General features: G+C 51.4%; 2 protein-coding genes across 2 annotated transcripts; both read left to right on the plus strand.

Annotated features, from left to right (window-relative positions):
* The first annotated feature begins 922 nt into the window (after window positions 1-922).
* Window positions 923-2,815, plus strand: BO82DRAFT_352225 (putative CECR1 family adenosine deaminase). The gene is made up of 2 exons (XM_025634634.1): window positions 923-1,102; window positions 1,179-2,815. The coding sequence occupies exons 1-2, from the start codon at window positions 979-981 to the stop codon at window positions 2,672-2,674; spliced, it is 1,620 nt and encodes a 539-aa protein (XP_025494447.1). The 5' UTR covers window positions 923-978; the 3' UTR covers window positions 2,675-2,815.
* Window positions 2,816-3,891: 1,076 nt separating this feature from the next.
* Window positions 3,892-10,394, plus strand: atg2 (putative autophagy regulatory protein Atg2; the record flags this gene model as incomplete). Its single annotated transcript, XM_025639145.1, has 3 exons — window positions 3,892-4,053; window positions 4,177-10,317; window positions 10,377-10,394. The coding sequence occupies 3 exons, from the start codon at window positions 3,892-3,894 to the stop codon at window positions 10,392-10,394; spliced, it is 6,321 nt and encodes a 2,106-aa protein (XP_025494448.1).
* Between the last annotated feature and the right edge of the window lie 1,737 nt (window positions 10,395-12,131).

Genomic DNA, 12,131 nt, shown 5'->3' on the forward strand with positions numbered 1-12,131 from the left:
AAAAAGCAGTAGGGCTCCTTTCTTGATCTAGTAATAACTTAGCAGTCAGCACAGTAGCGAACAACATCCAGGTGGCCATCTAAAGTGTTACTCCCCTACCTTGCTCCCCAGTCTTGCATGTAGGCAAAGTTCAAATCCTCATTTCCCAAGTCAGACTACATCAAGCCCAGGAGAAGATCCCCGAACACTCTACCTCGGCTTAGCAAGTAGATACTCCAACAAGTGATCAACATACATCCCTGCGATTGCTGCACTACTGAAGGCAGTGATCGCCCACATTAGCATCACTCTAAATGCCACGCGATGGACATTCCCGGGCCAACTGGGCGCCAGTTGCCGACAGCGATCTGCATTGTACTGTACCTGGGTATCAGTATCGAACATGGGAAATGACCTCCATATCTAGTTTCGGGTTTGCTGCGCCTTGTAGGGCGCTCTCCTCTTACACGTAAAGAGGTGCTCAGTAAAGTAGCATAGCATTCAGGTCGTCACCTACTGACATCAGGCTTTCTCTTGAGCTTCCTACCATCCGACATTAAGCTAGTCTAGACTATCTTACCTGTTACTATTTCAAGTGCATGGCTTCCGGAACCGGTAACTTGCCGTATGCGGCAGCCTTGAGGTGGCCCAGCCTGAGGTGCCGAGCATTGAACATTCCGCGGGAACTTTCTAGTAGAAGATCGATAGTAGGGAGGGTACCGTCTCAACTAACCTTAACTTATGCAATTGGAGCAGATTCAAGGTTGGAATGGTGACCACTAGTACATGTACTACTAGCTCCAATCACGGTTTAAATCCGACTCGTCCATCAGAGCGGGGCAATCGAGATTATGACCTCATGGGTTCCGTTGGCTGCGAACAGTTCCAATAGCCGACCATAGTAGGTAGTTCCTGAATCCTTTCCGACCTTAGTTAAGGCACTCACTCAGCCCACAGATGCGCGAGAAGCTCCCACCTGGTGTCCTCGATTACTCAACAATGGCCGCCAATGACAAGGAGTGGGAGCTAGAGGAAGGGATCCCTCAGGTCGAAGATCCCTTCATTCAACAGTACCTGAAAGGACGAGACTCTCTGATTCTGCAAGAGCAGAAACAGCGACATGGTAAGACCTCGTCCCAATCGTTCTCCAGTCCTTGGACCACTGGTCAAATTGATCCCGACTGACGAGCGTGTTTCAGACTTCAACCTTCGCAAAGCTCTGACCCCAGTCGCCGCCAGAGCTTGCAAGATCGTGTCCAAGATTCGCGATCGGGAGTTGACTCAAGCTTCTACGCCTTGTGATGGACCACCGGTTGTAGACTGGGAACAGGTTCGGAAAACTGACCTTTGGAAGATCGCGCAGAGAATGCCCAAAGGGTCTCTGCTGAACGCTTCCATCCATGGTCTCATCGACGTAGATAAGTTGATCGACTTCGCTCTCACTACGGCGGGGTTGCACATTTCTAGCCCCCAGCCTTTATCGTCTCAAGAAGCGCGCCAGGAATCGCCCGTCACCTTTCAGTATGCTTCGTCTTCGAAACAAAGCGTGGAAGGCAGCGTCTCTATATGGTCGGCTGCCTATAGTGCCTCGGAACTTGTTCCTATTCAGCAGGCAGTCTCTTCCTTTCCGGATGGTGGAGAGACCGGGTTCCGCGACTGGTTGAAGAGGCGATGCACCCTTGGGGACGAGCATTCGAGCGACGATCCCCATGGCGCGGCGATCATCAACTCTCTGCTGAGTTATGAGCCCATTTTGCGTTTCTGCTTGAGAGACGTCTTCGCGCATCTGGCAGCGGACGGGGTCGATTATGCCGAGTTCAGGCATACCTTCAGCCATCCCTATCGACGGGAAGGAACCGACACGCCCGACGAAGACCAAAGCGAATGGTGCCATGTGTTTCAACAAGAATTACGGCGTCGCCAGAGCACGGACGAAGGGCGTGGTTTCTACGGAGCGCGGATCATATGGAATGCCAGTCGCTCACTCTCGAACAGGGAGATCGCGGATAACATGCAAACCTGTCTTTTCGCAAAGTATGATTACCCGGAGGTTATCTCTGGGTTCGATATATCGGGGACAGGAAGTGATGCAAGGCCGCTGTCAGACCTCGTTCCTCTATTGTTCTGGTTCCGCAAAGAGTGCATGGACGCAGGCCTGGAGATCCCTTTCCTCTTCCATGCCGGCGAGACGTCGCATGACGAGGCGCGTGCCGACCAGGGCTTATATGATGCGATCCTGCTAGGGACGCGGAGAATCTGCGAAGGATCGACACTCTACAAGCACCCGTTGCTGACTGAGTCGGTCAAGGAGAAGAAGATCTTGGTCGAGTTCAATCCGACCTCCAGCCGGAGCGAGCACATTCTTCCGGCCCTGCTGTCGCGGGGTATTTCGGTCGCTCTCTGCGGCAGTAGTTTCAACGGGCGCGGTGCAGAAGGGTTCACGCAGGTAATTTGGAGGGTGCTTCGAGGTGATGATGACCACACCGATCTTGCAGGACTGGCAATGCTGGTGGAGAACTCGATTCGGTGGAGCTGCTATGATGATCAGCCGGCGGGTGAATGGCTTTCCGAGATCGGGGAGGGCATTCTGGGCGAGAAGGTCAAGGCCCGCCGTTTGCAGGATTGGTGGGCAAGGTTTGAGCAGTTTTGTGAGTGGGTTACAGTCACATTTGCGGAGGAAGGCAGTGATGAATAATTGATGAATCCTTTCATTCGGCGCCGATTATATTGCTTGCTCAATTTTATCGCGTAATGCCACTATATGAGATGGTTGATTCTAGATTGACTATCAACCTGCGCTACCTTTCGTCGGACGAGGCCCCCTCCCCCACAGGTCGGAGTACGCACATAGTGCCTGTAACCAGGCGTCTAGATCAACCTTTTCCACGTCGGACACATTCCGCTATCTGTGATATGAAACATGAGTAGGCAAGCATCTGGTAGACAAAGCCATCGGCGAGATTCAGCAACAGGTGTGACTAAGTTCTTGAGGGGCTGGTAGGATTATTTAGAAATCACTTGGGATATATACTTCAATTCTAGATTTTATTGCCCTGCACTCCGGGCTTAGTAAGCAGAAAACAGCGCCAAATTAGACCTAAAGCAGAAAGGGAAAGTGACTTAATCTCCAGTAATGGTGGTAGCAGGTGAACGTGCGAGAAACGTGCATTCGGAGAAATGACCAGTCCTACTTGAACTTGATAATGACCATTGAAGCTCCCGATGACCCGTTCGGAATTCATGCCTCAGGCAATAGATGGATTGTGGGTTTTTGTCATGCCTTGAGATTCACTATTGCCACGGTCCACTGGTTGTGATAGTCATAAATTCCCCCTCTGTAGTCATTGGGCGACTTCACCTCATACATTCATCATCATCATCGAGAACAACAAGAAGATAAATCAACGTAGGTGTGAGTTGTCATGCTGTATGTGGATTGGGTTTAGGTAGTTCGTTGGCTAGCCCAAGCTTCTCCGCCTGACTATCGATTGCGGTCGATCATCCACAATCCATCCTTATCTTTCCTGCTCCTCTTTTCTCCTACTCCTAGTTACTCTAAGGCACTGACTCCAGTCACTCCACTTACCAACGGGACTTAGCGTCTCTTCCGCCCCATTTCCCCCCGAACGTCATTCCCCCCGGCCTTGAAGCAATCCGCATCACCTCCCGAAGTTACGTGCTGCTGCTGCTGCCGCCGCCGCTGTTGTGGTCCATCTGCTTCCTACTTTCTGCCTCCTGCTCCCTGTCCTGCTGCCTGCTTCCTGCTGCCTTCCGGCTGCTTGCTTCTTGAGCCCCAGGCTTCATCCAGCCATCTCCTTTTCCCTTTCCCCTTCCTGTTGCCTTGCTCTGTTTCTGCTCAGATGACTGTTGTGATCTTCAAATGAGCCCCCCGCCGGCTCCCTCCGCCCGAAAATGGCCTACTTCTTGCCTTCTTTCTTCCAGAAACGATTACTCCGCTATGCCTTATCTCGCCTGGAGCTAGTCGATACTGAGGCTCTGGATCTGGATAGTCTAGGGATTCGATGGGGACAACGCAGTACCGTCGAACTGCGGGATATCGGGTTGAGGCTTGAGGTAAGTGCAACGATCTTCCAACCGGCCGTCCAACTGCTCCGATCCGCCCGTGCCTCCAACCCGACATTTCACATTCTTCATCGTTCATGTCCACTAACCTTTTCTTTCTTCAACTTCGTTTAGAAACTAGCTGCACTACTACATCTTCCTGCCTCAAGCAAGCTCCTAAGCGCCCGTGTCCGATACCTGAAGATCACGGTCCCCGCGGACATCTACAGTAGCGGTATAATATGTCAAGCCAGCGGCATCGATGTACATCTGAGACTACTCTCGCAGGAAGCATACCCTTCTGGGCAAGGGGATAGAGCCCCTGACTCACCCCACACCTCCAGCCCCGACGCATTCATCCCCAACCCTGCCGATCTCGCACAGTCGTTCCTCGAAGCTGAACCCAAGGAGGAGAGGGATGAATTACAAGCGGCCATCTCCTCTAGGTCCCAGGTTCTGCATCGCACATCGGCATCAATCAGCGATGATGAAGAGGAACTGGGTCTCGGCAACGAGACTGTGTCCTTGCCCACCTTTGTTGCCGCATTTCTCAAAGGTGTCGTAGATCGCCTGCAGGTTCAGGTTGATGACATATCCGTGCGAGTCGATGTGGAGATGAAGCAAGATGGATCTCTCAAGAGGCAGCCAGAGGATAGACCTGATTTGATCACTGCATTGCTGAGTGTTGGCCAAGTGAATGTGGACGCCGTCTCTGCGCCTCCTGTCACAGATGGAGATCGATCGCATAAAGGGAGAAGATTGATTTCGCTCTCTGACATTAGTGTTGCGTTAGTATCAGAGCCAGTTGTCTTCGCCAACTACTCACGATTCGCCGCTCCTGCCTCCCCCTCGACCCTTGTCCAGGCGAAGACAAGTCAATCTCCAAGCCTCGCCTCTTCCCCTGCCGCTGGACCCTCCTCGGGGAGCTCCACTCTCGAAATGACCAGATCAACTATACTTGAGCCGTCGACTGGGCTTGTGGATTCTCGACGGTTTGACAGAAGTGCGCCCGATTTAGAAGGATCCATGTACACCTATGATGGAAGGTTTTCAGATGCCGACACGGAAGAGGGAGAGGCCCGGAGTTATGGTTACTTGGAGGAATCGCAAGACTTCGCTGATGATGACAAGCTGCTGGATAATCCTGCCTACCTTGATTCTGTTATCAGCTCTCAGATTCAAGACGACGAATTAGATGCGCTGGAAACACTGCCAACAGGAACCAGTCATTCAGCTGCAAGCAGTGAGCTTGTTCCGCGCCCGCTACAGTTACCCGCACCTGGGACAACACAATCAGCCCATGATACACCAAACGCCATGATTCTTGCACCGAGGCCACAAATGCCAGGAGTGCATGAGTTTGCACGCTTTCCAGAATTCAGTGCGCCTCAAACGCGATCCACGCCACCTGCTCTCATCACGGAATCTGATCGAACACCTGAGCCATTCCCACATTTTCAGTCATCACTACCTACATCCGCGCCACCTTCGGAGACCGACAGTTCGAGCTCAACGTCCGGGTCTTTCCATCAAGGCGATCTCAGTGAATCTCGGCTGTTCTCCCACGACGAGGCACAAAGCATGTACATGAGTGCTATTAGTCATGGTTCTACATCTCGAAGCTTCATGCCGAACATGCCCGGTGCTTGGGATTCCTCTGAATCTCAGGTCATGAGGGAATCTGCTGCAAAGAACGCAGTTCAGGGTAGCTCAGAAGATGGACATGAGCACGACGACCATGACGGGACTTCTGTATCGACACCGAAACTCACACCCCAGTCCGAGCCAACTCTGTCTCAATCACAGTCAGCTGAGCAACAGTCGCCAGACAATGACCATCAGTTTGACCCGAAAGAGAGACCATCTGTTCGGGTCTCAACTGAAGAACATAAGTCAGCAGACGTCGCGAGGAAGTTTTTCAGCATTGATAGGATCCAGATTTCGATTCCACCTAGCGATTCTAACCAGGGGGATGATGAGGCCGAATCCGCAAGGTCACATCGACATGCTTCGAGTGACAATTTGAAGGAATCAGCAGTTAACCTGCAGGACTCTGTGGTCGAGGACAGTTTATTGAACTCGTTGATGCGATCTCGTGGTGATTCGAACACGAACGTCCCCCCTGTCAATGATGCCAAAGATGTGAATCAGCATGAACATGAATGGGGAGATCACATTGGTTTGGAGATATTTTCTGCAGAGATCCAATTTGACATCGCAATCGGTTGGCTTGTCGTCAAGGTCGGACAGAGAATCCTTAGTACCTTCGCTGGTCCGGCCGATGACACGACACGAGAGCATCGTCCGCCACAGGAATCGCAAGTAGCGCAAGCCTTCCGAGTCTCCCTTGATAGCTTTGCGATCAAATTCATCGACCACGTCCCTGGGCATGCATATCCTCCTGACACTAACTCGGCGTTCATTACCCAAAATCAGGAAGAGATTCTGCTTCAAGCGGTGGTCTCGGGCTTCAAAGCTAGTTTCGCCGTGAACAATGATATTACTACGCTCCATCTGGATGTGGCCAAGCTCATGGTGGGATTTGCACATGAGGAACTGATTTCTTTCAGCGAGGAACTCAAGATGCGCGAATCCACTAGGGACGTCACTTCATCAAGCCAAGGTGACATCTCACTGAAGGTTCGAATGACTTCAAAAGCGACAACGGCTGAGCTCATGACGCTTCCCTTGCAACTTAATCTCAACATCCAGCGCCTGGAAGAGGCCATAGGGTGGGTAGGTGGTTTGAGCACCATTCTGGAACTTGGAAGCTCCATTTCATCTAGTTCTTCGAGCAAGGGACCGAGCAAGGACACACCGAAGCGTTCTCGCGGGGTGCACTTTGAAAGTGGCCCTCCACCGGCGACTGCACAGCCACCTGGAACAGTACCGGTCAAGGTGAATGCTCGAATTGGTGGCATTGCGCTGAACATCATCGGGGAAAGTCACTACATTAAACTCAGAACAACCGCAGTAAAGGTTGTCAGTAGATCTGAGGGACTGGGCATCCAGATTGACAAGGCGAATCTTAGCGGGCCATGGTCTCTCGAATTTAACCGCGACGCGCCCGCTTCTGTGGGTTTGAATGATATCAGATTTGAATTTCTTTTCGGTCCAAAAGAGCGCGACCTGGATCGACTTCTCGCGTTGATCACGCCTTCGAAGGATAAATACGATGAAGATGACGATATCATGTTGGATACGCTATTCCGCCAGCGTAATCAGGGATCTGTCCTTCGGGTCACAGTTGGCCGGACGCAGGCCAGAGTATCTCGAACCGCTGATCTGGAATCTCTTATGCAGCTTGCGGACGAGATGAGTCGGCTATCGAATGTCGCTAAATACTTGCCTGAAGACGATCGACCCGGAGTTCTGACTCTGATCTTACTGCGTGAGTTTGAGGTTCAAACACACCTTGGTGGAAAGGTAGGCGTCATTACAGCTAGGCTCCAGGATGCCGAAGCAGCATTTATCAGTCTTCCGTCCCTTGTGGCAGCCCAAATCGGTCACATACAAGTCGCGAGGAACGAAGATGAGGAGCTCGTCGGCGATGCACTTCCTGGATCAGAAGGATATTTTTCAAATGACACAACGATGCCGGTCCTCATGGTCCGTTTCATTGCGGATGAGATGGATCCTACGATCAAGGTTAAGCTACATGGCATCCGTGCGGAATACTCGCTTCCTTCCGTCATTGCATTCCTTGGGCTTGGAGATGAGTTGACAACTGGTGATGTCGCTGCGAACATGGCAAACTCAATCGCCAATCTTCCTGAGTTTCAGCCGGCGCAACCGGAAGTGTCAAATCAAGGATCAAGCCAGGACACTCCAACAAAACCTTCGAAATTGACGGTCGATCTTCGAGACTGTGTTCTGGGCCTCAATCCTCGCGGCACTCCTGCGAAGGGTCTCATTGTCCTCACGAACGCTAAATTTTCCGGTACCATGCATGATGTTGTCTCCTCAGAGGCCATTTTGGACCTCCGTAAAGCGTCAATACTGGTCATTGACGATGTCAAGAACGTGGATATTGCAAACAATCCGCACCAACGAAGCCTTAATTCTCCCCAAAGCGCCCAGATCCAGGCCCTCATTGACAAGGGTTATGTTTCCATTTGCACTGTATCTTCTGCCACAGCTACTGTGAAGATTGTGCGCTTGAGTGAAGACGGGGAGAAGTCTCTTGATGTGGAGCTCAAAGACGACTTGCTCATCCTGGAAACCTGCGCTGATTCTACGCAGACTCTCATCAGTATTTTGAATGGGCTGCAGCCTCCCACCCCCCCAAGTGTGGTTACGAAATATCGAACCGAGGTTCTTCCAATCCAAGACATGCTAGCGTCTTTCACCGGGGACGCCTTTGTGACTGATCAATTGGAGGACGCTACTGCCACCGGCCCTGATGCTTTGGAACAAACACAGGACACAGGGGATATATTGGATGATGAAATTGAATATGTGAGCGTGGGCTCCGAACAGAGTTCTCTGCCTGGGGCCGGTTTGGCAACGGGCTCAAGCGAACTGCTTGACAGTTTCCACTCGCAGTATCATGTGTCTGCAAGTGTCTCTGATCTTGACTTCCGTGACGACCACTTCGCGCAGAAGTCTGCCGTTGGGGGCACAGCGCATAGGTGGGATTCAACGCAGAACACATATGGTCTCTCAGACGACTCGAAGCTCCAAAAGAGTCCATTGAGAGTGAGAGTGCGCGACGCTCATGTCATATGGAATCTGTTTGATGGCTATGACTGGCAAAGAACAAGGGATACGATCTCGAAGGCGGTAAAAGAGGTGGAAAGGAAAGCCACCGAGCGCCGTGCCCGCACCGGCAGTCGAGCTTCCCCTAGCTTCGATGAGGAAGAGGAATCCGTTATCGGAGACTGCCTTTTTAACTCAATTTACATTGGAATCCCCGCCAACAAAGATCCTCGAGAGATTCGCACCGATATCAATCGCAACATCGATGATCTTGTCAGTGAAACAGGAAGCTATGCGACCACTACCACTGTCACTGGAGCGACTGTGCGACAAAGTCAATCGCCTTCGTTACGGGGAAAGAGACTCCGGTTGTCTCGAAGCAAGTACCACAAAATGACTTTTGAGCTTAAAGGAATATGCGCAGATCTAGTCGTATTTCCGCCTGGCCTGGACGAAACACAAAGCTCCTTGGACGTCCGGGTGGACGATGTGGAAATTTTCGACCATGTGCCTACCTCGACATGGAAGAAATTCGCAACCTATATGCATGAAGCCGGCGAAAAGGAGAGTGGAACGAGTATGCTGCATCTCGAGATCTTGACGGTCCGGCCTGTGCCCGAACTTGCTGCTTCCGAGATTGTGCTGAAGGCGACCTTGCTTCCTCTCCGATTGCACGTTGACCAGGACGCTTTGGACTTCATATGCCGGTTCTTTGAGTTCCGGGATGACACTGCACCGACGCCGACCGCTCCAAGTGAAGTCCCCTTCCTGCAGCGAGCTGAAATCAATGCCGTGCCAGTTAAACTGGACTTCAAGCCCAAGCGGGTGGATTATGCTGGTCTTCGATCGGGTCGTACCACCGAGTTCATGAACTTCTTCGTGCTGGACGGAGCCGATATGGTGATGCGGCATGTCATTATTTACGGTGTTTCTGGTTTCGATAAGTTGGGCCAGACACTCAATGACATCTGGATGCCCGATATCAAGAGTAATCAGCTACCAGGGGTTCTGGCTGGTCTGGCCCCCATCAGGTCGCTGGTTAACGTGGGTGGAGGCGTGAAGGACTTGGTTATGGTACCCATGCGCGAATACAAGAAGGACGGCCGTATTGTTCGGAGTATCCAGAAAGGCGCCTTGGCATTTGCTAAGACCACCTCTCATGAACTGATCAAACTGGGAGCCAAGCTTGCGATTGGAACTCAAACGGTGCTGCAAGGTGCCGAGGATCTGTTGTCTAGCCCTACTGCAGCGACCGCGGGCCCAGAAGACGATTTCAGTGACGACGAAGATGCCAAGAAAATCTCGCTCTATGCCGACCAACCACTTGGAGTTGCTCAGGGTCTCCGAGGCGGATTCAGGGGGTTAGAGCGTGACCTGCTGACGGCACGGGATGCCATTGTCGCGGTTCCCGGCGAGGTGCTGGAGAGCGGAAGTGCCAAGGCTGCCGCCAAAGCAGTGTTCAAGCGTGCGCCGACTGTTATTCTCCGTCCTGCGATCGGTGTTACCAAGGCTGTGGGACAGACCTTGCTGGGTGCTGGTAACACCCTCGATCCCAGCAATCGCCGCAAGATGGAAGACGTAAGTTACTTGAATACTGGACATCTTGGACTCTGCTTACTGACCCACCACTTTTACAGAAATACAAACGCCATTGAAACGACTCTCACGCGAAATTCCGACGATCTGATTGATATCTTGGATGCTTAATACCACGATTGCACGACAATCCAATTCCACTATTTGAGCATGCTTTTTTCTTTCTTTTTTTCTTCCTTCTTCAATACTCAGGTCATACCTGGACGCAGCTGCAACTAGTACATATAATAGCAGAACGACCACTAGTGGCAAGATGTTTATGAGCTGTAGGCAGGTGTACCTGGAGATTTAGACGCGGTTGTTAGGGTTTGTCCTCATATTTGGTTTTCTTTTCTTTTTTTTTTTTTTCTTTGTTTTCTCCTTATGACGATCATGATGAATGATACTCCACTTTAGCTTTGTGTCCTCCTTTTTGCTTGTCAAATATTTGCTTTCTTTCCGTTGATCAAAGAAGCATGAGACGGTGTTAGGAGTTTTTGCTCTGTCCTCTCTTCGTTTCTTTGTTGTTTATTATTTCATTGCAATTGGCTACACTTTCTTTTTGGTTTCGGAGGACTGGTAGACAGACTGGTTGTAGAAATGAAGCTATTCAGGGGAGACACCTCGGTTGTTCTTTGCTCTCTCTTCCTCGGATTGACAAGAATGGCTGTACGTACAGTAGCTAACTTCCCTTGACCTTGGAAGGTGGCTTTACGAAGGCTCTGCAATACCCGTCCATCTTCGATATGCCTGTACATGTACTCCGTACTGTACCATACTATAAGGTTAAGTACACAGTACCTAGTGAGTACCATGGAATCGGCCAATCTAGCCAGCCATCCTACGCGCGAGAACAACAGCGAATGAGCGACGGCCACGCCGTCGCCGTGCACAGAGCTTACATTTTACCTTTATCCTAAGGCGCGCGAAACTCCTTCCCGGCCAGTCCCTTGAGCTCCGTGCCTGAAGTTCCTATTCCCAGCTTACAGCGTAGGTTTAAGTCTGGGAGCGTGGAGGGACGCCGGGGGGGGATGTACGGTAAGTAGATGTGACCCGATATGCAAGCAGATAGCCATGTAGGGGAAGCAGTGGGGGAGGAGGGCAGTCCATAACCCCCCGTATGCACTGTACAGTACCATCATGGTGGTACTTCCGTGGATTGTGGGGGGGAAGGGAGAGGGGAAGTTCGTCATGGGAGCTGATAACCTTGTCGCTGTTCATTCCTGAACTATGAGTACCTCTTTAGGCAGATCGCTCGGCTCAGCTGCCTGCCTGTCTGTCCGTCTGTCTGGTTGGTTGGCTGGCTGGCTGGCTGGCTGCCTTATCGGAATGAGAGATGTTTCGGTCACTTCACTTTGGGGGGATTCTTTGAGGCGCGCTGTGGGGATGGGGGTTGAGATACGTGGTAATGGGGAGTGGATGGTGGATGGTGGATGGTGGATGGTGGATGGTGGATGGTTTGTGTTTTAGTTTGGATTGTACGGAGGATGTGTTTGTTCGTGTGTACTGTGGAAGTAGAGTTGTGTGGAAAGCCTTACAGGTAGGTAGGTACCTAGGTAGGTAGGACTCGCTTATCGTTGAACTGAAGAGGAGCGCGGGGGGGTGGAATGTGGCGAAGGGGGAATTGGGGAAAGGCACTGAGCTAACTTGCTATGCGCAGGACGTGCGATTGAAGTCTGTATTAATAGTGTACTGTCTCTGTACAACCATGAAAACCTTGTGCGAGGAGTTCTTCGGATTGAGAGCATCACAAAAAAAAAAAGTCCAACGCCGAAGAAACGGTCAGCACAACCTGAAGAGACAGGTCATGGCCACAG

This window comes from Aspergillus uvarum (assembly GCF_003184745.1).
Source record: "Aspergillus uvarum CBS 121591 unplaced genomic scaffold BO82scaffold_12, whole genome shotgun sequence".
NCBI lineage: Eukaryota > Fungi > Ascomycota > Eurotiomycetes > Eurotiales > Aspergillaceae > Aspergillus > Aspergillus uvarum.